This window comes from Notechis scutatus, chromosome 1, assembly GCF_049901735.1.
Source record: "Notechis scutatus isolate UNSWTSFEM ecotype Mainland chromosome 1, rNotScu1.2, whole genome shotgun sequence".
In the NCBI taxonomy this organism is placed as follows: Eukaryota; Metazoa; Chordata; class Lepidosauria; order Squamata; family Elapidae; genus Notechis; species Notechis scutatus.
In genome coordinates, this window is record NC_142009.1 from 15,233,607 (window position 1) to 15,259,844 (window position 26,238).

The following is a 26,238-nucleotide window of genomic DNA, read 5'->3' on the forward strand; positions in this document are numbered from 1 at the left end:
AGTCTGATTCCAAAGGCAGCTGATAACTTCCAGCCTGCCCTGGCCCCATCTCTGCCTCCAACACAGAGCACTCATCAGAGCCTTCCCCAGACTCCAGACTGGCCCATGCTCCTCCTCAACCTTCTCACTGTCCAAATCTGCTGCCAGCTCCTCTGGCTGCTGTTGGGCCACAACAGATAGCTTGATTAAAATCAGTGGTATGTGTCTTACTTCATTCTAAGAGGTTGTAGGGATTTGTAGCTTCAAGGACCTTACACTGAGAAGTTGTTTTATAACAGGTATGGACCTGCATACCAAATCCACCATGACCATCACTGTTAGAACACTTTTTTAAAAAATCCTTGTCTTTTCTTGTGCTTGCATTGTAACTAAGCCAGCCAGAAAAATACATGTTTGGATTACTGAAGCAACAAGGTATAACGAAGTGCTTTGGAGTTGGTCTGGCCATGCTATCTCTCAAATGAACATTTTCCTGGGAACATGAAGCAACGACACAAAACCAGGAAAAAAATGGCTTTTTAAAGGAGGCTTTGATAGGCATGGTATGCAAAATTGTTATTGTTTTAGAAGTCCAAAACTGAAACACAAAAAAGGAAGAATGCAAAATTACATAAAAAAATAGATAGCAAAATTGTGAATGTGTGTATTTATATAACATGAATGTGTACATACAAACTTTTTAATCATAATTATGGCATTTCAAAACTGCATTTGTACAACCAAGAGTAATTTATAAGAAAAACATTATATTACTAATATATATATGTTGATCAGATTTCAATACCTTTATTCTTCATTTCTCTAAGTCTTTGTTGTGTTATTTTTTTCTGCCAGTGCAGTTTCCTCACATCTGAACCACTGCTCCAATGAAATATTCTCTTTAATTTGCCAGTGTTTTTCAGTAATGAACCTAGAAGCTAGCAGGAAGATCTGAATCCATTTCTTATGCTGCATCAATTTATATGAATTAGAGAATATGGACAGTATACTACAAGCAGAATTTATTGTGAAAAATTGTTGGGTGATTCACCAAATTTGTTCAAAAACTTTCAGTCGAAACAATTATTTACGGAGCATTTGCCACTGAAACTAGAAACATTCAGCAATTTTTTTTTTAGATTTGCACCAACTCAATTTAAAAAGCTCGCAGATATATAAAGTTAGTTCTTGACTTACAACCAGAAATGGGACCAGAATTTCCATTGCTGAGCAAAGTGGCTGTTAAATGAGTTGTGCCTGATTTTATGACAATTTTTGCTGCTGTTGCTAAGCAAAACACCACAATTGTTAAGTGAATCACGCCATCCTTAAGCAAATCCAGCTTCCCCATTGACTTAATCAAATCAGACTAGAGTTGGAAGGGACCTTGGAGGTCTTCTAGTCCAATCCCCTGCTCAAGCAAGAGATCCTACACTATTTCAGACAAGTGACTGTCCAGTTTCTTCTTAGAAGCCTCCAGTGATGAAGCACCCACAACTTCTCGAGGCAAGCTGTTCCACTTGTTAATTGTCCTCACTGTTACCTGTTTCTCCTTAATTCCAAGTTGTTTCTCTCCTTGATTAGTTTCCATCCATTGTTTCTTCTCTTGCCTTCTGGTACTTTGGAAAAATAGGTTGATCCCCTCTTCTTTGTGGAAGCCTCTCAAATATTGGAATATTGCTATCCTATGTCCCCTAGTCCAGTGGTGGTGTGCTAGTGGTTCGGTCCAGTTCACCTGACCTGGTAGCAAAAATTGCCACCAGTTTGGCCAAACGGTAGTAAAAAAAAAAAGCCTACGATCAGCTGAGAGGAGGAAAAAAGGTCCTTCCTTCTCATTGAGTATTCTCAAATACTCAGAGTATTTGAGTTTCATCTTCAGGATCAGGCCTTCTAAAGAGCAGTCAGGGTTGATCTCCTCTCTAGGACTGGCCGGTTTGATCGCCTTGCAGTCCAAGGGACTCGCAGGAGTCTTCTCCAGCACCAGAGTTCAAAGGCCTCCATTCTTTGGCACTCAGCCTTCCTTATGGTCCAACTTTCACAGCCATATATTGCAACTGGGAAAATACATACATACATACTTACATACATACATGTATTTTCATACATACATGTATATATGTATGAAAAATATATGTATTTTCATACATGTATGTATTTAATACATACATATATGTGTGTTTGTGTGTGTATTTATTTAATTTCTATGGTTACCCATCTCAAATGGCATACAATTCAAGTTGTAATATAATTCATGTATCACATAATACTATTAAAAGTTTATGATCTTATGGGGCCACATTACTAGCTGTCCAGGGATGCCTGTGGTCTGTGGGCCACAGGTGGGCCACACCTGATCCAGATGAAAGGTGTACCCTTTGTAGAAATCAACTACTTTGAGTTATGGTGATGGAAAATATTACTTCACATTCCTTGAACATCCATAAGATTCAATTCTTTAGTGCTAGATAAAATCAAGCCAGGATGCTGCCCAGAAGCATAGAATCATAGCGCTGGAAGGGACCTTTGAGATCTTCTAGTCCAACCCCCTTCCCAAGGCAGAAGTCCTTATTCCATCCCAGAGAAATGGTTGTACATTTTTTTCTTGTAAACCTCCAGCGATAGAGCACCCATAGTGCATGGATCATGAAAACAAAGGATACCATGTTTTGGGCACATGAAGGTGGGCTCATGTTTCCATAGAAAAGATAATCAAATTGGGGAAGATGGAAAGGAGAAGAAGAGACTAATAGTATGTAAGATAAATAGACAGAGTTACAGAAATGTACCTGCAAAAATAGTATGGTGAAAGATAGAACAACCTGGAGAACTTTTATCCATAGAAGCAGCAGGAGTTGGCTATGACTCAGTGGAGCATAATAACAACAGATGCCAGCAATGAATTCTCTTTGTTATTAGTTTTTGTTGAAATGCAGAAGAAAGTTTAAAAGGAATTTTATACACAGAATGTTCTGATTCATCAGTGGCTGAATTAAAGTTACCCCCCACCCTATCAGCTGAGGTGCTGTGGCATTATGACTCTTACTCAGTATTATAGCTCCCTCTTTTGGTGAAATAAAGACCATATAAAGGTTATGTGTTTTGTATTTATTTTATAGTTGCTAAATAAAACTGACATTGACTTGATGGCATGCTGTATCTATCAATTTATATAAAATAGGCTTGTGTGTGTGTGAGTCTCCACAAATAGAGATACAATAAATTTTTCTTCTTCCACTATTTTCCCAAAGAAAAATTCAGCTGTAATTTTCTTTTCCCCAGTAGTAGAGGGGAATTGATACTAAAAAAAGTATTCTCGAGTTACAGATAGTCCTCAATGTGCAACAATTTTTGAAGTTTACAAAGGCAATGAAAAAAAAAAGACTTATGACTGTTTTTCCACACTTATGACCATTTCAGCATTCCCGTGTTCACGTGACCACAATTTGGAGGCTTGGCAATGGACTCATATTTATGACGGTTGCAGAGTCCTAAGGTCATGTGATCCCCTTTTGCGACCTTCTGCAAACTCAATGGGGAATCCAGATTCACTTAACAACCGTGTTATTGACTTAACAACTGCAGTGAACTGTGCAAAAAAGGTTGTAAAATGGGACAAAACTCACTTAACAACTGTCTCACTTAGCAACAGAAATTTTGGGCTTAAATGTGTTTGGAAGTTGAGGGCTACCTGTATAGTTTTCGCTACTTACACTCTTCCCTCCCAAATCATTGCAGCTTTTTTTCCCCCTGCACCCTTAAGAGAAAGAAAAAGAAAGAAAGAAAGAAAGTCTCATTTAAATATGAATAGGAAAGTAGGTTACAAGGGACATTACAGGCTACATCACACCCTCACTCCCCTGGGCCCACCTCTTTTCAGACATTTCAATATCCTGAGTCTGGGTTGCATATTGTACTTAACCAGATCAGTTCCAAACTTTGCACTTGCCTTTTTATTTTATTTTATGTACTAAAACAATTTATGTGGCTGCCCAACTTGCAAATATGACTCCGGGCAACCAACTAAGTAGAAGAACAATAGGAAAAAAATGCAATATCAGCAAAAAAAAGAAAGATATTAGTTGGCAAGGACAAGTTGAATACACATCCAGCAAGAACAATAACATCCTCATGGCTATCTAACCTTAATATCAACTTAATGTTTTAGGTTTGAATAATTAGACGTATGTATTTTGGTTATATTGATATTTTTAACTGTTGGCTAGTGTTACGTTTGGAGAATAATGGAGACCAGACATCTGACCAGTGACTTCAACTCTTTAATAACAGTAAATAGAATAGAACAGAGCAAGGCTATGGGCAGCAGTAGCCCTTTTATAGGGTTGGCTGCCCTATTAACCAATACTAAGTGCATCAAGTTCAAACTAATAACCAATAAGAAGTGTCCTAAGCTTGGCCAATCAGGGGCTTGTTATGAACCAATCCTTGTTTGTCCTTTAAGGACCAATCAAATGTGCAGGCTTCCAAAACCTGCTTTGCATTTAGGCTTAGTAATTTTTATTCATTCACAACACCCCTCCCCTTGGGTTCCGTTTGAGGGAGCTGTAACAAAATCTTTAAGATAGACAGGCCGTTTGGTCTGTCTGGATGATTTCCGTGGCTCCACGGGTTTGTCCTCAAGTCCGGTTCGGTGGAGCGTTTGGATGATCTTTATTAAGTTCCGTTTCGCTGCACGGTGATTCCGTGCTGCTTCCGTTTTGTTGTGTCTCCGCCAATCAGTGTTTCTTGGGGTTTCGCAGTTTGGTTTCCCCGTGTTCAAGTCCCATGGAAAAGTCAACTCCTCCCCGCTTCAATCCCGGTACTTCGCTGGGCCGTAGGGTTTCCGTTGGCCTGCTATCTGTCATATCGAAGTCAATTTCCTCGATATTTCCTCCCCCTCAGTTGGTGAACCCGGGAGCCATGGGCGCTGGGTAGTAATCTCGAACGGAGTTGGTCTATGTGGCGTTCCACACCCTCCCATCGTCTGTTAGCAGGCGGTAAGATTTAGGCCCAGTGAGGTGGGTAACGGTTGTGGGTATCCATAAAGGGTCGCCGGAGAAGTTTTTGGCAAAGATTAAATCGCCTACCTTAAATTCCCGGAATTTGCTGCTGGGTGCGTATGCGGGGTGGAGCCGGTCGAGGTGCGATCGTAGTTTCCGCCCCATAAGAAGTTCGGCGGGCGTTTTGTTGGTAACGCTGTGGGGCGTGATGTGCTGCAACAATAAAATTCGATTGATTTTCTCATCGATGTTTCGAATTCCATTTTGTGGAGGGTCTTTTTACAAACTGTACCATGCGCTCTGCACGTCTGTTCGCCGCAGGGTGCGCGGGCGAGGTTAGCGCATGGCGGATGCCCCGGTCAGCCAGATATTGTTCAAATGGTAATGCTGTGAACTGTGGGCCGTTATCCGAAACGAGAACGTCCGGAAAACCATGTGTGGCAAATAACCTGTTTAATTTGTTGATAACTGAGTCCGTTGTAGTTGTGTTCATTCGATGGATCTCGAGCCAATTTGAATAGGCATCGACTGTAATAAGGAAAGTGTGCCCTTTTGTAGGCCCCGCAAAGTCAATATGGATACGGGACCATGGTCCTCTCGGAGTTTCCCATTCGGTTGGGCTTGCTTTAGGTGGGGCGTTGCTGACGTCTTGGCAACGTTGACAAGTAGCGACCCAGGCCTCGATTCTTTTGTCGATTCCCGGCCACCAGGTGTAGCTCCGTGCGAGTGCTTTCATGTGCACGATGCCCGGATGTCCGTCGTGCAATACCGCTAAAACAGTTCGTTGCAGTTTGCCGGGATTACGACTCTATCGCCCCACAAGATGCAGCCCTTTTGAGAAAACAGTTCGGTTTGGCGGGCTTTAAAAGGCGCCCATTCAGGTGATAGCTGTTCTGTTGGCCAACCACGCTCAACCCAGCGTAGGATGTGTTGCAGGACCGGATCTCGTTTTGTCTCGAGGGCAATGTCTCTCGCCGTCAATGGCGGCGCGTGTAGAGTCTCAATTTGCAACGTTGTGATGGTTGGGGCTGGATCTTCAACCGATTCTGGAAGCGGTGTTCTGCTCAATGCATCAGCGTGGAGAATTGATTTCCCGGGCGGTGTTGCAAGGTGTAGTTGTACGCCGCCAAGAATTCAGACCAGTGGGTCATTCTGGGGGACAATATATACGGGGTTGGTTTATTACCCGCAATAATCCCCAGTAGTGGTTTATGATCAGTAATTATTGTAAACGCACGCCCATACACATATTCATGAAACCTTTTAACTGCCGCCACAATAGCTAAAGCTTCTTTATCCAGCTGACTATAATTTCTTTCAGCTTTAGCTAAAGTTCGTGAAAAAACGCGACGGGAGCTTCTGCTCCGTTCGGTATCGTGGGCCAGGATTGCTCCAACCCCAAACGGTGGGCGTCACAAGTAATAGTTAACGGCAGAGTCTCGTTGTACTGCATAAGTACAGAATCAGAAGTTAGCAATTTCTTTACTTGTTGGAAAGCGTATTGTTCACGTGGTCCCCAAACCCACGTTGCTTTTTTTGTCTAAAAGTCTATGTAATGGTTCAGCTACCGTTGCTTTATTGGGTAAAAAGACGTTATAAAAATTGATAAGTCCAAGGAACGCCTGTAGATCTGCCTTGTTCCTTGGAATGGGGCCTTCTTAATTGCCTTTAATTTGTCCTCAGTGGGATGGATTCCTTGACTGTCCAGGAGGTATCCCAAAACTCCACCCTTTCGGTACATAACTGGCATTTATTTTTTTAACTTTGAGGCCTGCGTTTTGGAACCTTTGTAAAACTACGCGGAGTCATTTTTCTAGAATGTCTCTGTTCGGGCGGCGATGAGCACATCGTCGAAATACAGTACGACCCCTCTTAGTCCTTGTAACAGCCCTTCCATTAAGCTCTGAAAAATTCCTGGACCGACGCTCACCCGAACTGGAGCCGGTTGCATTTAAATGCGCCCTATGCGTGATGATAGTTTGCGCCTCCGCGGTGGCCGGATCTACAGGCAATTGTTGATATGCCTGTGCTAGGTCTAGTTTAGCGAAAACTTTCCCGCCACCCAGGGAATGGAGCAGGTGTTGCACTACCGGCACTGGATACGCACTTTGCTGAAGTGCGTGGTTTAGGTGGCCCGGTAGTCTCCGCAAATTCTCAGTGACCCATCAGGCTTGATAGGCGTCACTATTGGGGTTTCCCACCGGGCGTGGTCGGTGGGTTCCAGCACGCCCTGTTCTATTAGCTTATCGAGTTGTTCATCGATTTTAGGTTTCAGGCGAACGGCACCCGACACGGCTTAAGGCGGATGGGTGCTACCTCGGGTTCAAGTTAAATGAGATCGGGGTCCCCTTGTACTTGCCTAGTCCGTTCGCGAAAACGTCTTGGAATTCTTGCACGAGGGCTTCCTCCCAATTGTTGCTCTCGGCACGGTGGACTCCGGCTACAGTGATTCCAAGCGGTCTGAACCATTGAAGGCCTAAAAGACTAGGCTGGTCACGGTCCACGACAGTCAGTGGTAGTGCGACGGTGCGGTCCTTGAAAGAGACCTGGAATCGGCGGGACCCGACAACGGGGTCGGTTACCCTGGTAATCTTTGAGTATAACCCTTTGAGGGTTTAGGTCTTGGCGGCGAATCGTCGGGATGAGCTGTTGAAGCGTCTTCCAGGACACCATCGAGAGGGATGATCCTGAGTCCACCTCCATTACACAAGGTTTGTTTTCGATAGCGACCTCTACTCTGATTTTCCCGGCATCAAGGGATGTAGCGTGGCCTATGGTAATGGTTTGGTGGGTCTCTTCCCGCCTGGTTTCTTCACGCCTGGTGGAAGTGGTGGACAGTTTTGTTTCTGTAGGAGTGGCTTCCCCATTGGTGATTCAGTTTGTTTCGGGGTGTGCCGAAGAATTCTGAAGACTGGCATTCGGCCTGTCGGGGTTTGGAGTTTTGTTTGCTTCTGCAAACCTTTGCGATGTGACCTCTTTTCCCATAAGCGCGGCAGAGTGCGTCGAGGAATTTGCAGCTGGATCGTGGGTGATTCGCCCCACATCCTGCACAAGGTCGAGATGAGGGTTGTGTGAACTGGTCTCGTTCCGTTCGGAGTCGGTTGACCTCTTCCTCATCGCTTTCTGATGGGGATTCTAGGTCTTCGTGGTGAGTCGATACCGGGTGTCTCTCTGAGCGGCGAGGTATCTTTGGCGAGTTGACGTAGCGGTGCGCTGGTGCGGCGCATTCGGGCTGCCGACTTTTTGGTCGCCTCCGCTGCAGTGGCTTCTTCTAAATCAGAGAATCATGCAGAGGCCTCCAAGGTTGTGGAGGTCTGCGATGTAGTTGGCAAGGCTTTCGCCTTTCCGTTGGTCCCTCTGGTAATATTCGTGTCTTCTGACTAAGGTTGGCACGGTGGGGGCGTAGTGGGCCCGTAGCAAAGGCTCGAGGACGTCCCAGTCCATCGCTTTTACTTCGGCTGGCTTGGCAAGTGATTTTGCCATTTTAAACACGGTAGGCCCGCAGTGGGTTAGAAATATAGCTCTTTTTGCTGGTTGTTGCGTCTTTCAAATTGTTGGTCTCCAGAAACATCTGGAACCGATCCATGTATGACTCCCAGTCTTCGGTTTCTGGGTCGAATGGAGCAGGTGGTACGGCACCGCTGGTCATGTTGCCGTTGATGGTGCGTGTTCGACCACGTGCTCTGTTGGTTGCTCTTTAAATCAGTCAGCTCTTCGGTCTCCGGATCCCATCCTCGTCGCCAGTGTTACGTTTGGAGAATAATGGAGACCAGACATCTGACCAGTGACTTCAACTCTTTAATAACAGTAAATAGAATAGAACAGAGCAAGGCTATGGGCAGCAGTAGCCCCTTTTATAGGGTTGGCTGCCCTATTAACCAATACTAAGTGCATCAAGTTCAAACTAATAACCAATAAGAAGTGTCCTAAGCTTGGCCAATCAGGGGCTTGTTATGAACCAATCCTTGTTCGTCCTTTAAGGACCAATCAAATGTGCAGGCTTCCAAAACCTGCTTTGCATTTAGGCTTAGTAATTTTTATTCATTCACAACAGCTAGGAGAGATCTAGAAATTGATATAAGATGGACACTTATATAAATGTGTCAAATAAATAAATACCTCCCAACTCTGATGCCCTGCTTATAGAACACCATGGTTTGCTTGGTTTTTTTTCTTTCTGTGGCCTAACATGTTGCATAATTGCGGCCATTTTGTTTTATGAGTCAGTGCATTGTGTCTGCATAGGAAATAGGTTAAGTTAAGAGTGGGATATAGTCTGTGACACTCTTGGTTTTTGCTTTTCTGGTGTTGGAAATCTGAAGCTGGGCAATAGGGGAATTCTGGAATTCCCAGTGACACAAAATGTTTTGCTCAGCCCTTCCATCTGTAGTATTTTCCAGCTGTGACGAGAGTTCAGCTCCTAAAATTCCCAGGCAGCTTGAGGGTTTGTAGTCTTTGCACATCTGGAGATCAGCAGGCTATAGAAATATCTATTCCAGTTGATCATGCTTGTGATTTACCCAGAGATCTACCCTCCATTATTAAGATGTGTGGACTTCAACTCCCAGAATTCTCCTGCCAGCATGCTAGAAAGGGATTTCATACTTTAAACTTCAAATCTAAGGTTGAGGATCACTGGCATAAAGTGGAAAACTGTCTCATACAAGAAATGTTCTGCTTCTCCCAACTCCTTTAAATTCTGATTGAGGATCAAATAGAAGATAAGAAAGGTGCCTGAGAAAATATAGAAGAAGAATGCATGCTGGCAAGAAGAAGAAAAATTTCTCCAAAATTTGGGGGCTTGGGTTAAGTCCAATATTATTTGTGTTTCCATTTCTTAAGAAAATAATCAGAATAGAGCTGGAAGTGACCTTGGAAGTCTTTTAGTCCAACCCCTTGCTCAAGCAGGAGACCCTATACAATAAATGGCTGTCCAAGCTCTTCTTAAAAACTTCCAGTGTTGGAACACCCACAATTTCTGGAGGTGAGCCGGTTCCACTGATTAATTGTTCTCACTGTCAGGTTGTTTCTCTCCTTGATTAATTTCCATCCTTTGCTTTTTGTCCTGCCTTCTGGTGCTTTGGAAAATAATAGAACTTCCATCCATTGCTCGTTATCCTGCCCCTTTTCTTTGTGGCAGCTCCTCAAATACTGGAATACTGCTATACCTGCACACAAGAAGACCAACATACCCTATTTGTAGGTAATGGAATGTCCTTGAAATTTACATATTCATGTTCAAGTATATATACTGTATATGACCCACTGATGGCCTAAAGGGGGAAGAATTAAAAAAAAAATCAGTCTAAGGAAAAAAGGATAATCCCACTCACTGCCAAGGATCTCTAGTTCTATGACCATTTTTCACACGACCATTGTTGCATCTTTGTGGTCATGTGAACAAAATTTGAACATTTGGCAACTGGTTCTCATTTATGACAGTTGCAGTGTCCCGGTGTCATAAGACTACTTTTTGTGACCTTCTAACAAGCAAAGTCAATGGGGCAGCCAAATTCACTTAACAACTGTGATATTAACTTAACAACTGCAGTGATTCATTTAACAACAATGGCAAGAAGGTTGTAAAATGGGGCAAAATTCACATTAACAATCAACTTGCTTAGCAATGGACATGTTGGGCTTGAATGAATGAATGAATGAATGAATGAATGAATGAATGAATTCTTTATTGGCCAAGTGTCATTAGACACACAGGGAATTTGTCTTGGTGCAAATGCTCTCAGTGTACATAAAAAGAAAAGATACATCCGTCAAGAATCGTAAGGCTGTAGCAGTAAGCCCAGTGCTGCCTGTATTTCAAAGAGCCAGGCTGTTGTAATCCTCCTAAGAATAACTTCAAGGTCTTAGTCTTGACTTAGCATTAGTGCTTGAAGAAAATCAGTACACTAAGAAAATAATTCAACCTTTCTCTTTTTAGAAATTCGAGAAGCTTTCCGAGTCCTGGACCGGGATGGCAATGGCTTCATTTCCAAACAGGAGCTGGGAATGGCCATGCGCTCTCTGGGATACATGCCTAGTGAGGTGGAACTGGCAATTATTATGCAGCGGTTGGACATGGATGGTGAGTCTTTTAGTTCTTCTCATAGTCTTTGCTGAAGGAGAATATGCTGGTTGCCAGCAGACTTCCAGGTGGAATTCAAGGTGCTACTTAACCCTTTTAAAACCCTTTATGCCACAGAGCCAGGTTATTTGCAGGACTATTTGCAATAAACTCTGTCCATCTAGTAAGGACAAAATTGGTGAGCTCCAGACCAACTGTCACTCAAAAAGGGTGATCTGGTAGGACCCGGGAGATTTGCCTTCTCTATCATGTGCCTGTCCCTGGAATAGCATTTCCCCAAGAACCAAATGGACCCAACTTTCCCTATCTCCCTTTCTAAAGTTTTGGAGACTTCCTTTCCCTTCTCAGTCCTTGGGTCAGGAGAATTGTGGTTCCAACCAAAGTGATTATTGTGTCAGCGTTCCAGCAAACCTCCATTCCAATCAATAACTCTGAGACAGACTTATCTCAAAGGTAGTAACTGGCACATTGGATAGTAACTGGCACATCTGTGGAATCCCGAAACTGAAAGTTCTGGGCTTCCTTGCAGAAGTCAAAACCATAAATCCATCCCCCCTTAGCCATCACCACATCATATGGTCCAATCACCATCTGTCCTAAAGTAAGAATCCCATTTCATTATATGCCACACTCAGTGGCCTTGGACCAAACAAAAGAATTTTATTTTGTCTGATTAGATATACTCAATTCTTTTGTTTGGTCCAAGGCCACTGAGTGTGGCGTATAATGAAATGGGAATCTTACTTTAGGATAGATGGTGATTGGACCATGTGATGTGGTGATGGCTAAGGGGGGATGGATGGTTTTGACTTTTGCAAGGAAGCAGGTAGATTCCTCAAAGAATACTTTTATTGCAATTGTCATATTGGCGCATATCTGGTGAAAACCGACTCTGACGTTTCCTGCGGTTTTCACCTAATTAAAAGTAAAAGTTGGTCTACTTTCTCAAAACAATAAGTCATATGGTCCAATTATGGTGCCAGGCTGGCAGCCGGGTGGCATCACTCCACCTTCCTTCGACCAGGTGTGAGAATGTCCTTGGTTCCCAAGAGAAAATATGTTGTTTTGGCTACCGATTGCCCTCTATCTCAATTCCCCCCTCCCTATCCCTCAGCTCCAGTGTGGCAACACTGAAGCAGTCAAAAATGGCTTCAGTCAGGTCAGCTTCAGGCTTGACAAATAAGATGCCCAAAATCATTTTGGAAAGGCAGGTGTAGTAAATTGACTAACCAGGTAAATCAGCAAGCAGACGTCAACGCCATTTTTAGACTTTGAAAGGATGGCTTTGTGGGGAGGGGGAGGATATGTCTATACATATAGATGCATGTCTAAGGGAGCGTGATGCTGAGCTTGTCAGCTGGAAAGCTGACAGGCTGGGTTCTAGACCTGAGTGCTGCATGACGGGGTGAGCTCCTATTACATACCAGAGCTTCTGCCCACCTAGCAATTTGAAAGCATGCAAATGCGAGTGGATAAATAGGTGCCACTTCGGTGAAAAGGTAACATCATTCCATGTGCCTTGGTGGGTAGCAGGGGTGTCAAACTCAAGGCCCAGGGGCTGGATCTGGCCCACAGGGTGCTTCGATCTGGCCCTGGAAACAGCAAAAGATCAGCCCATAGTGCCTCTGCCAGTGAAAACGGAGCTTGGGAGGGCTACGTGCAGCCCTCCTAAGCTCCGTTTTCACTGGCAGAGGGTTGCAGGAGGCCGTCACAGCCGAAAATGGAACTCAGGAGAACTGGGGGTGGGATTCCCAAGCTCCATTTTTGCTGGCAGAGGGTTGCAGGAGGCCATCGCAGCAGAAAACGGAGCTCGGGAACCCATTTTCATTGGCAGAGCGCTCAGGCCACCACAGTTGCCCCTGACACTAGTGATGTCAAGCTGGCCATGCCTACCCCAGCCCCCCAAGGTCAAACACAACCCTGATGCGGCCCTCAATGAAATTGAGTTTGACACCCCTGGTCATGCTGGTTACATGACCAGAGTAATATCTTTGGACAATGCTGGCTTCCTTGGACAAGAAATGGAGATGAGCACCCCACCCCCTGGAATTAGACACAACTGCACAGGGGAAACCTTTATCTTTATGTCTACACACACAAAGATAAAAGTGTAAGTTAAAAGTGTAAATGTATCCTGGGAAGCTGGTGGAAAAAAGGTTCATCCATTTCTCTCCTTGGCAATGGGAGTTTTCTGATTGTCACGCACAGAACGGCTGCCATTTTCTGTGGAGGCTCGTTCAATGGTCTCAAAATTCCAGCCCTAAAGGCTTGGGAGGAAAAGGTTTATCCGGTTGTGAGGTAACAAGTGAGGTAACTTGTGACAAGCTGCAGAATAAAGAAATCATGAAACATGTGAATATGAGTGGCAGAATGCATTTACTTGCCTGTGATTTTTTTTATTGCTTTCATCTGCATGGAATTGTATGGATTTTCCTCTTCAAAGGGTACCTAAAGTGCCCCTCTTTTTATTAAGTTCTTACTCTATTTGGAGAAATATCTCTGTAGCACACAACTATCATCTTCTGAAGCTCTTCACCAGATCTTCTTATCAAAGAGCAGGTAGCTCATTGATAAGAGAGCCTTTTCAACAGCACTGCAGATAGCAAACAGCCTCTTGTGAAACCTTCACTGTGACGAATACCTTGTTTTTATTTTCCAAGCTTCTTTTCAGAATGACTGGTTATTTACTGTTGATCCTTTTATCTGCTTCCCTATTGTTAAAGTAAGTGGATACGATTTGTCTAGTCTAATGAAAAGAAGGGCTAGGGGAGACATGATAGTAGTGTTCCAATATCTCAGGGGCTGCCACAAAGAAGAGCGAGTCAAGCTATTCTCTAGAGCGTTTGAAGGCAGGACAGGAAGCAATGGGTGGAAACTAATCAAGGAGAGAAGCAACTTTGAATTAAGGAGAAATTTCCTGACAGAACAATTAATCAGTGGAACAACTTACCTCCAAAAGTTGTGAATGCTCCAACCCTGGAAGTTTTTTAAAAGATGTTGGATAACCATTTGTCTGAAGTGGTGTAGGGTTTCCTGCCTAAGCAGGGGGTTGGACTAGAAGACCTCCAAGGTCCCTTCCAACCCTGTTATTCTATTCTACTTTATTACCGTTTTTATTATGTCATCGTGTTTCTGTTACCCAACACTCAGAGAAGTGTGATTGACAGGCATTCTACTACATGTAGTCTTTGATTTACAACAGTGACCGTTCGAAGTTACAAAGACATGAAAAAGTGACTTATGACCATTTTCCACACTTAGGAAAATTGTGATAAACATTCAGATACTTGACAACGGACTCATATTGTAGTGTCCCAGGGTCCTGTGATCCCATTTTGTGCTCTTCTGACAAGCAAAGTCGACGGGGAAGCCAGGTTCACTTAATAACCATGTTACTAACTTAACAACTGCAGTGATTCACTTAACAACTGTGGCAAGAAAGGTCATAAAATGGGGACAAAATTCACATAACAAATGTCTCACTTAGCAACAGAAATTTTGGGCTCAATTGTGGTCATGATTTGAGGAGTACCTGGAATGTAATAAATAAAGTAAATCTGATTTCTACTTATATTAAATTCTATTAACCATTCAGTATTCTTCTCTACTTCAGTATATAGTCAGAGGCAAGAATGCTACCCTGATAACATCTGTGTGCGTGTGTGTGTGTATATATATATTGATTTTTGGCAATTACATGCAGTTATCTGTGCAATGTTCTTGTCAACATTTTCAGAAATGGTTTTTCCCTTGCTTTCTTCCTAGGATCGAAAGAGAGAGCAATTGGCTCTCTCCAATTTAGATTTACTCCAGATTTACTAAACTAGCTTCCAGTTCAATGCAGGACTTGGAACTTATACAGCCTCTGAGTTTCTAGTCCATTGTCTTCCAACATTACAGAAATTGTCACAAAGGGGCTGTTTTCTGCCAATCTGTCTAGATGCTGAGTACATGCATAGATGTTCTCCTTAATGGGCCTTTATTGCATTTACAAAATTATATGATTCTTTTATAAAATAAAGTAATAATTTGAGATGGAACGGTGGGAGATACGTGATCCTGACTTCCTGCAGTTTATCTGTATGCTGAGCCTGGATGTATAATAATGTGCAAAATTGGATCAGGAGAATTGGGTAACGAGGAATTGGACATTTCCCACCTCTTACTATTTCCCCAATTGTAAGAATAAGCACAAATGTCTGTTCTAATAAATTTTGACTGCCAAGAAAGAGTAGCGTAGCAGTTTCCAAATTGTTAAGCGAAGAGCCCTGGTTGTTGAATCCAGGAAAGTAGTGGCCTCCTCTAACTTTTAAATAATCCACATTTCCAAAACTGTTTAAAGAATAAGCTTTTTTCAACTATCAGCAATATAACCAAGCAATGAAGATAAGTGCTGGGAAAAACCCACCCAAGCAAGGAGGAGGGATCAAGCAGGGAATTAGCCTTGAATCTTTGCACAGCCACAAGCAGCAGAAGCCGGACATCCCACCCCAAGTTCCATGGAACTTTATCTGTTTATATAGTAGCTTATATAGTTGAACTTTATCTTTCCCAAGGGAAAGTGAGCATTCTGGGAAAATTCCTGTACTATAGGTAGCATACAGTAGTCAACTCGAACCTTTCAGTGGTAGTTCTGGTTGCTTGTGCCTAACAGGGAATTGGTGAGAAATAGGTTAAAAAAGAAGAAATGCTCAGGTTTATAAGGCCTTCAGTAAATAATTGGGCTGTAATTAGGCTGGCATCCACTCACTGATAATCCACAAATTTAAATTTACCTTGATGGTGCAAATTGTAAAAGGTGTCTAGGTAATCCTGAAGTTACAACCAGAATAATAGAATTCAAAGGGATCTTGGAGGTCTTTTAGTCTGACCGCCTACTCAAGCAGGAAATCCTATACCGGAGGTGTCAAACTCAAGGCCTGAGGGCCAGATCCGGCCCACGGAGTGCTTAGATCTGACCCATGGGACCGCCCTGAAAACAGAGAAGGACTGGCCCACTAGCAGAGTGCCCCTGACACGAGTGATGTTGAACTGGCCACACACCCGCTCTAGCCACAGCCCCTCCCCCCAAGGTCAAACACAACCCTAATACAGCCCTCAATGAAATCGAGTTTGACACCCCTGCGCTATAGCATGTCACACAAATGATTGTCCAATCTCTTCTTAAAAGCCTCCAGTGTTGGTGCACCCACAATGTCTGAAGGCAAGTTGTTTCACTGATTAATTGTTCTCACTGTCAGAAAATTTCTCCTCAGTTCTAAGTTGCTTCTCTTCTTGATTAGTTTCCACCCATTGCTTCTTGTCCTGCCCTCAGGGGCTTTGGGGAATAGGTTGACCATTTTTTTAGTGACCTTTGAAAGTTGCAGTGGTGCTGAACAAATGGAATTTACCCCTGGTTATGAGTGCATTAGTTATATTATAATATATATATATATATATATATATATATATATATATATATATATATATATATATATATAAACTATATATTATATGTTATATGTAGTTACAGTTGATTGGTTGGAGAGGGCTGGCTCCTGCGTGAAGCAACCTGCACTCTGATTGGTTACTGTGGGTGTGGAGGAAGGCATTTCCTTTTTTTCCCCATCTTTTTTTCTTCTGTTTGCCCTCTATGCTCTGTGACAGGGGTCTCCAACCTTGGCAACTTTAAGACTTGTGGACTTCAACTCCCAGAATTCCTCAGCCAGCAAAGTCCACAAGTCTTCTTGTCCTGCCCTCAGGGGCTTTGGGGAATAGGTTGACCATTTTTTTAGTGACCTTTGAAAGTTGCAGTGGTGCTGAACAAATGGAATTTACCCCTGGTTATGAGTGCATTAGTTATATTATAATATATATATATATATATATATATATATATATATATATATATATATATAACTATATATTATATGTTATATGTAGTTACAGTTGATTGGTTGGAGAGGGCTGGCTCCTGCGTGAAGCAGCCTGCTCTCTGATTGGTTACTGTGGGTGTGGAGGAAGGCATTTCCTTTTTTTCCCCATCTTTTTTTCTTCTGTTTGCCCTCTATGCTCTGTGACAGGGGTCTCCAACCTTGGCAACTTTAAGACTTGTGGACTTCAACTCCCAGAATTCCTCAGCCAGCAAAGTCCACAAGTCTTCAAGTTGCCAAGATTGGAGACCCCTGCTCTGTGAATTTACCTCATGGTGCTCCTGTTTGTCTGACTATCTAGTTTGTTGTATACAGGTAGTCCTCAAATTAGTGACTGTTCAAAGTTACAATATCCCTGAACAAAGTGACTTATGACCATTTTTCACCCTTAAGGCCTTTGCAGCATCCCCATAGCCACATGATTTACATTTGGATGCTTGACAACTGACTCATATTTATGACGGTTGCAGTGTCCCGAAGTCATGTGGACAGCTTTTGCCACATTCTGACAAGCAAACTCAATGGGGAAACTAAACTCACTTAACAAGCATGTCACCAATTTAACAACTGCAGTGATTCCCTTAACAAATGTGGCAAGAAAAGTCGTAAAACGGGGCAAAACTCACTTCACAAATGTCAGACTTCACAACGTAAATTTTGGGCTCAGCTGTGATCGTAAGTCGAGGACTACCTGTATACTGATGTAAATATATATTTATTTATACGAAACTACAAGTACGTGTCAGTGTCTATGACTTCATTTGGACACCTGCTGTGCAATTCCCGGACAGACCAGCACCGAAATTTAATAACCTATAATCAGCAGAGAGCAGTTATAACTTCCAAGACGGGCAACTTAATAGAGGTGGTGAGCTGCGAAGTGAAGTGGTTGCCCAAAACAACAGCCACGTCCCTCCAGAAATGTTCCAAAAGACAGTTGAATGAGTCCATTCACAGAAACCCCTGCACACCCCTGTATGTATTACATTATAGATGTATTACATTATAGATGTATACATTATGTATTACATTATAGATGTGAACCTGCAAAAGTGAATATTACAAGAACAACCACTTAGTTTGTCAACGGGTCCGGTAACGCCATGCAACATTTCAAAGCTCTGTGATTTATTATACCGCTTCAGCACAGCACCTAGTTTCAATTCACAGATCTGATAAATCTCCTTTCAGTGAGGTGATTCATCGGAAGTTTTGTTGAAAGGAAGCCTCCCTTCAACATTTTACTCAGCCGCTTAAGTACTGCGGTATATTGCTGCTGTTAATACTATTTTGGCAATCGTTTTCCCAACCCTCTAATGTTAGTTAGCACAGCTTGTTGTTACTGAATAGTGCCGCTCAAAGTTTTGTAACTCTGAGTTTAGAGCAGAGTTGCTAAACAGATTTCCCTTTGGGAATTTTTCGAGTGGATGATCCATGAATTAACCTTTTGATATGGTGTTAAAAGGTTCAGAATTCCACATGAACCTCTCTATTTGTCCTTCAATTTCCAGGCGCAGCTCAATTGCTTATTTGATTAGCTTGTGCTTCACATTTAAATATTCTGGCCTGTAAGAGTTATTTTACAAGAGGATATATATGGAAATGAAAACATAAATCATAGTGAAGGAGGTAATTACAATATCAACAATAATTATACTTTCCTGTTATATATAAATGCAGTTCTGCAGAGGAATTACTGAGTCTGTCATTTGTACTTCTATAACAAATTGGGTATAGTAACCAAACTACAGACTTCGGTAGATAGTTAAGACTGCAGAAAAAAACTATTGCAACCAGCTTGTCTTCCATTGAGGACCTGTATACTGCACAGGTCAGAAAGAGGGCTGAGAAAATACTACAGACCCCTCATATCCTGCACATAAACTGTTTCAACTCTTCCCCTCAGGACGGTACTACAGAGCATTGCATGTCAAAACAACTAGACACAGAGAAAGTTTTTTCCCTTGTGCTCTGCTGAATACCTACCATGTTTTCCCCAAAATACGACCTACACTGAAAGTAAGTCCTAGATTGATTTTTACATGTGCGCCCTACCCCCAAAATAAGCCCTATCCTGACACCCTAATTAAAATCCCACCCACTCCAGAGTGCATGGATAAAAATTAATCTAGGGTGGAGATGAGGGGGTGGAGCTGCCCTACTACTTACCTTTGGACAGTTGTACCAAGACCTCGCACACCCCGACACCTGCCTCACTGGCCCATTTCTTCTGCAGCCAGAAAGGCTGGCAAGGCTTTCCTGAAAGCCTCTGTAGCTCATAACAAAGCTCTGAATCGAGTCGGAGCTCTGTTATCAGCTGCAGAGGCCTCAAGGAAAGTTTTGCTGGTTGCAGAAGTTTCTGAAGGCCTCTGACAGTGAAAAGGAGGCAGACAGTGACGTGCAAGTGAGGTTAGTCAGTGGATGCCATCCCCTGAAAATAAGACCTGGTGCCTTTTTTGGTGGCAAAAAAATATAAGACAGGGTCTTATTTTCGGGGAAACTTGGTAATTCCCATAGTAGTGTCTTAAGTATGTAGTATGGATGTATTACTTTTATCCTTCTCATCTGTTCCACTAACTTCTCTTATTAGTATCATTATTATGATTATTATTACTTTGATAGTATGATTATGATTATTTTGTTACTTTGCATATACACCAAGAGCTTCTGCACTGGAAACAAATTCCTTGTGTGTCTATCACACTTGGCCAATAAAGCATTCTCTTCTCTTCTTCTCTTCTCTTCTCTTCTCTTCTCTTCTCTTCTCTTCTCTTCTCTTCTCTTCTCTCCTCTCCTCTCCTCTCCTCTCCTCTCCCTCCCCTTCCCTTCCCTTCCCTTCATCTCTTCTCTTCTCTCAAAACCAACCCATAGCAAACCATTAGTTTGCTTAATGACCACAGTGTTTGCTTAATGACTATTACAAAGAAGTCCACAAAATTGATTTGGTCTCATGGGCGACCCTTTTAACTGTCACAACTTATAACTGAGATGGGCAGGCTCCATTATGGTCATAAATTTTATTTTTCTTTTTCTTTCAAGTTTCTTTCAAATTATTTTATTTTATTTTTAGATATACTATACTGGTAACATTGGAATATTGTGAAGTTTTGTCCCAGTGCCAAAATGCTAACTTTTCAATCCAATTTATTCTGGGTTTTGCCCATACTATTAATATTTATGGAGGAAAAACTTCAGTCCAGATATTTGTACTTTTCCCTAAGACATATTTTAAGTTACAAGCCTATGAGAAACCATAGGCATTCCTCTTTTTTGTCCCTTTTTGAAGCATCATGTAAAAAGAACTTCCTTTCTTAATCATGTCCCTCATTCCTCTTGATTTGCTATATCCTCTGTTAAAAGAATTGCCCACCAATGAATGTGTTGAAATTATGAAATAAACTAATCCACAAAATATTTCTCAATAATATTCTTGCAGGGTTTTCCAGGGGATGCCTGCATTTTTCTCTACTCAACCAGATGCTTGAATTCAGCAAAATTGGAATTAGTTAAGGAAAAAGTTATTTTGCAAAAGGAAGCTTGCCTGACCTATTGTGTTTGTGCTGAGGATTGATATAAGCAATTAGACAGACAGAAAGATAGGAAAAGGAGGAAATGCTGTGTTGTATTACAATCTCATTTATATTTATGTGTGTGTGTATAAATAATGTGTTTGAATTAATGTCAAGGTCCACTGAACCCAAATAACCACATTGCTGTCTGCACACCTCCACACATTAAAAAGTCATTGAGAAATGCTTATATTACCTTTTATACAGAGTAGGTGAATCCAGAGTTCAAATTCATACCCTGAACTACATTGCATAGTCTCCAGACTTCTCTCTCACCACTTTAATGTGAGATTTTTTTCTTTTCTTTTACCCATGAAAATTACTGTGTAAGTTGTATTATTATGCTTAAAGTAAAGGTCTCTTCTATTTGAGTTCAACTCCTAATGACTATACTGACTCATCCTTATCGTAAGAGATGAAAGTTGTATTTCATTTTGACAATGCAATCTGCTACCCTGGGATATACCATTAATCTCCCGCTACTCCTACTGGTAGTCCTCAGTTAGCAATAGCACTTAGACTTACATACCACTTCACAGTGCTTTACAGCCCTCTCTAAGTGGTTTACAGAGTCAGCATATTGCCCCTAACACTATGGGGCCCTCATTTTACTGATCTCAGAAGGATGGATGGATGAATCAACTTTAAGGCTGGTGAGATTCAAACTGCCCATTTACAGGCAGCCGACAGTCAGCAGAAGTAGCCTGCAGTACTGCATTCTAACTACTGTGCTACCTCGGCTCTTAGGGCATTTAGGCTTATATAATGCCCCAGAGCACTTTACAGCACTCTCTGAGTGGTTTACATATTGCCCCCAACAATCTGGGGTCTCATTTTGCCTACCTTAGAAGGATGGAAGGCCGAGCCAACCCTGAGCCTGGTGAGATTCGAACTGCCAAATTGCAAATACCCGGCAGTCAGCAGAAGTAGCCTGCAGTACTGCACTCTAACTACTGCACCGCCACGGTGATCACAAGACTGTGAAACACTGTGGCTGTCATCATTTCAAACCAGTTGCCAAGTACCTGAATTGTGATCACATGACCATGGGGGTGCTGCAGTAGCCACAATTTCTGTCTTTAAGTCTCCTAGTTCAATGTTGTCATAACTCTGAATGGCTGCTGAACGAATGTTTGTTAACCAAGCCCCACTTGTAACCAGGTCTCACCTTACTTAGCTTTTCAGAATTAGCCAAAGTTGGTGCCAGCACTATGTCATAAACATGGATGAGAAGTGTAATAGCATTTCCACAACAACCAAAAAAGGCAGTTTTTTTTTCAACAGAAACTCTTTTACATGGAAATAGCACTAAAATGATGAAGCAAATAACCCAAGAGCTTCCCCAGATTAATTGGCATCTCTATAGGCTTCTTATTCGAATTATGGCTTTAGCCTTCTTCCTAGTCAATTATACTTTTGGGATAAATGTATTTGGGCGAATTAAACATTTCCAGTCCTAAGTTGCTACAATAAAATGCTGCCAGTTGAGTACAAAAGAAGTTGCCATTTACTTGTTCAAAATAGAATAAATATAGCTTTAGAAATCCACAAGTCTTACAGTTGACAACATTTCACAGCCCTGGTTTAATTCCAGAAATCAGAGAGGAATTGTTTTGTTCTTGACAGTTGACCAAACATCTAATACAGAGATGACATCATGGTCCTTTCGTTGGCATGTGACAACAGCAATTATTAGGGATATGTCCCAACAGGCACCTGCAGCTAATGAACTCAGAGTCAGTTTTAAACTAAAACTGTGCATCTTGTGAAACAAGATTTTACTTAGAAATTTCTCTCTCCTATTGACTCTGGCTGGGATGGCTCTTCATGCTTCAGGGGATTTTTAAAAACATTCACCCTTGTGCTAAGAGAAGGAAAGAAATAAAGTGCCAAACCTTAGAACAATCTGAGGTTGGAAAGGAATTATTTCAATTACTAGTCAATTTATTAACCTGATTTAGTGCTCTTGCTTTTTCACTTCAGTCTTTCACCATTGTATAAATGATCCTTAGTATTTAGTTACTTTACATAATACACTGTTGCTGGTGATTTGAAGTGGTATTTGAATGACAAGACATCCCTGCAACGTTAAAGCAGAAATAAAAAACAAACTCTTGATTCTCAATAGAATCAAGATCACGTGAAGTGTTAGTATCACTTTATAATGCCTTGGTAAGGCCACATTTGGAATACTGTATCCAGTTTTGGTTACCTTGATGTAAAAAAAAGATATTGAAACTCTAGAAAAGAGTACAGAGAAGAGCAACGGAGATGATTAGGGGATTGGAGGCTAAAACATATGAAGAACGGTTGCTGGAAGTAGGTATGTCTAGTCTAGTGAAAAGAAGGACTAGGGGTGACACGATAGCAGTGTTCCAATATTTGAGAGCTTCCACAAAGAAGAGAGAGTCAAGCTATTCTCCAAAGCAGAGGTCGCCAACCTTTTGGACTTCAGGGACCACCAAACTCATAATTTTAAATCCCGCGGACCACTAATATGAATTTTGACTGACGGTGGTTTGTTGACATTGGTGGGAAAGTCGGTCCCATATTCCAGAGCTGCAGTAGTCACAGGACTGGCCCTTTGGTCATCCCGGAGCAGCTGCTCCTCCACCCGGGTGCATCGGCCTGCCATGGACTGGAGGAGCTGCTCCAGGATGACCAAAGGGCCAATCTTGTGACTACTGCAGCTCTGGAATATGGGATCGACTTTCCCACCAATGTCAGCAAACCACCTGAGGGCAGATTTCCCTCCCCCGCAATTGGTCTTACCTTCCAGTTCCAGCTCGTGTGGCTTGACTCTAGGTAAGATTTGTGCTTGGCTGAAGGGTGGGGGCCAGCGGGTGGGTGGGCCATGTGGGTGGCACAGCCTTGTGTTCCCGCACAGCCTGGATTAATTGCTTTAGGGGTTGTTTTGGGGGAGACATTTCTCTGCAGACCACCAAAATTTTCTTGCGGACCAGCAGTGGTCCTCGGCCCACCGGTTGGCAACCACTGCTCCAAAGCACCTAACAGCAGGACAAGAAGCAATGGGTGGAAACTAATCAAGGAGAGAAACAGCTTAGAACTAAGGAGAAATTTCCTGACAGTTAGAACAATTAATCAGTGGAACAACTTGCCTCCAGAGGTTGTAAATGCTCCAACACTGGAAGTTTTTAAGAAGATGTTGGATAACCATTTGTCTGAAGTGGTGTAGGGTTTCCTATCTAAGCAGGGGTTGGATTAGAAGACCTCCAAGGTCCCTTCCAACTCTTTTATTCTATTCTATGTACAATTTATTTTAAAAACAAATGAATAGAAATTCACCTCCTTTCTTTTCAGAGTAGTCCATAATTGAAACTCAGTCAAAACCCTTTCGTATGTTATAGCATTGTAGTTAAAGGGAAATTGAGGTCTCTTCATTAAACTGTACTTTTAGTGCTTTAAAATCTATAAATTGGATTGATCCAATACACGGCTACTTCCGATAAACTCTTAGCATTCGGCAGCCAAATGAATAAGATTTAGAAAAAAGCGGGACACAGCATTGGTTTGTGCACAATGAGCCACTGTTATCTCCTTGTAAGGCATCACTCTTTGAAACTGATTTGGTTCCTCTCAGCAAGGAACACGACACAATCCGATCCTTAGAAGAAGCAGTTTTAACACTCTGCTCTGAAGACAGGACAAAATGAAATAATAAATCGTGTTTTGTTTAAAGTGGTTTATGGAATAGATTTAGATAGTGGAATAAGTAGAAGTTAGCCATGCAGGATACATAAGCTAAATTTTAGCATCTAATTTAAGGTCCCTGATTCCCCACACATCCAGTAAGGGCATTCATTCATTCATCCATCCATCCATCCATCCATCCATCCATCCATCCATCCATCCATCTATGGAAATTCTCAGGTCATGCTTAACTGAAAGGTGCTTTTTCAAAAGACACCTGGACTTCTTTGTTTTTCCTTGAAAACACTTTGCTTCTTGTCCAAGAAGCTTGTTCAGTTCTGAAGTGAAGAAGTGGTATGTGAGTGACATTCATTCACTCATTTATTCATTCAAATATCAAGACTGCTCAACTCCACATCAACTTGGGTCAGCCTGAAGATAAAAGTTAAAAGTATGAAAAGAAAGGAAAACATCAGGAAGAGAACAATCATGTCTTAAGCAGGTAGCAGCTTGGTTCTGATCAACTATAATACTTAAGGTCACAGAGCTGAGTTTGTTAATTTTAAGGGAGGTGCTGCCCTGTAGAAGAAGAGGTAGCTTGTGTAGACAAATTCTGTGCCCTATGAAGAAGTGAAAAAAACAAGCAAACAAAAGACCAAAAACAGAACAATGCATACTAACTGACTAATTACAAACACATGATACACACAGAGACATGGCATCTGTATCAAAGTTCCTTTTCCATTACCATCTTAACTGCAAATGGTCGCTATCCAAGGCAGAAGGATTTTTTGTGTGTGCCTTCAAGTCTGAAGTTTCTGACTTCTAGTGATTGCCTGGGCAAGTCCCTGTAGTTTTCTTGGCAAGATTTCAGAAGCAGTTTGCTGTTGCCCTTTTCCTAAGCTTAAGAGGAGTACTGGCCTAAGGTCACCCAGCTGGCTTTGTGTTTAAGGTGAGACTAGAACTCACAGTCTCCTAGTTTCTAGCTCGTTGCTTTATATACCATGGGAAGAAATATCCATCTGGTTCAGTTCCAAGCCGGGAAAAAGACACTGGAAACATGGAGGCTGATTGCAAAGAGGATTTAATGATGAACAGAACCACCAAGCACATGGTTCTGTTGCAGCTGACCACATGGAGTTGAATGTGTGTAGGGTTTTATGTCTTCTTTGGGCTTTGCACTTGAACTTCCTGTTCTGGCGCAAGAACATGTGTTCTATTGGCTGTTGTCAGACTCCCATGGGGCCATATAGGGGTTATGTAGGGGCCATGTAGGGGTTATGTAGGGGTCTATTGGTTGTCTGAGCTCCCAGGTTTGATTGAAGTTTGTGAGGGTAATGCAAAGTTTGGACAATTTCTATTGTGGCGGAATGTCTTTATCCTGTGTTGGATCTTGGGTGAGGGTATTTGCTTATGAACAGAGCTATCTCTCTCTTTATATCTTAAGTGCTAACATCTGCTGAGGGCTATTAAGAAAGGTGGGGGCTGCTTTCTCCCTCTTAAAAAAACATGTTTCTCTATTTCTCATCCAGGGAAATACAATATTCTGCCTTTTTAATGTTCCTCAAAATATGTCATTCTTCTAGGAGGGGGCTGGCTTCCCTCAATACTATGCTAAACTCGCTCCCGAATAAAGACTACCTGTATTGAAAAAGTACATAGTGATCCCCAAGGGTTGTAAATTACTGCTCTCAGCCATAATGGGAGAGGAATATAAAAGACTGTAAGAAAAGCTGCTCAGGACAGGTTCAGATTTTCAAATTATCAGGATAATAAATGGATATGTTCCACTGCATGTTGCTCCATTAAGGCAGCATGACTTTGGAGGCATGGCTTATTTTGTTGGAGTATTTCTTTAACAATAACTTTTAGTGTGTGTGTAATAATAATTTTTGTGCCTAATTCTCCATGGTTTGTAATACCTGGGAACAGAAAGCATTAGCAATCTTCTTGACCTATTAATTTACTTTTTTCCTTGCTGTTTATGGCCAGTTTATGGTCCAACTCTTTAATGTGATTCTTCTATTGGAATTTAGAACAATAGTTTA

The 26,238-nt window shown here is 42.0% G+C and overlaps 1 protein-coding gene across 2 annotated transcripts in view; it reads left to right on the forward strand.

Annotated features, from left to right (window-relative positions):
• CALN1 (calneuron 1) overlaps nucleotides 1-26,238 on the forward strand; it is a 258,116-nt gene that overhangs the window by 182,035 nt on the left and 49,843 nt on the right. For both annotated transcript variants that reach the window (XM_026672327.2, XM_087957570.1), the window contains exon 3: nucleotides 10,915-11,058. In XM_026672327.2, the coding sequence (XP_026528112.1) occupies nucleotides 10,915-11,058 (144 nt within the window). The remainder of the gene's footprint in view (nucleotides 1-10,914; nucleotides 11,059-26,238) is intronic.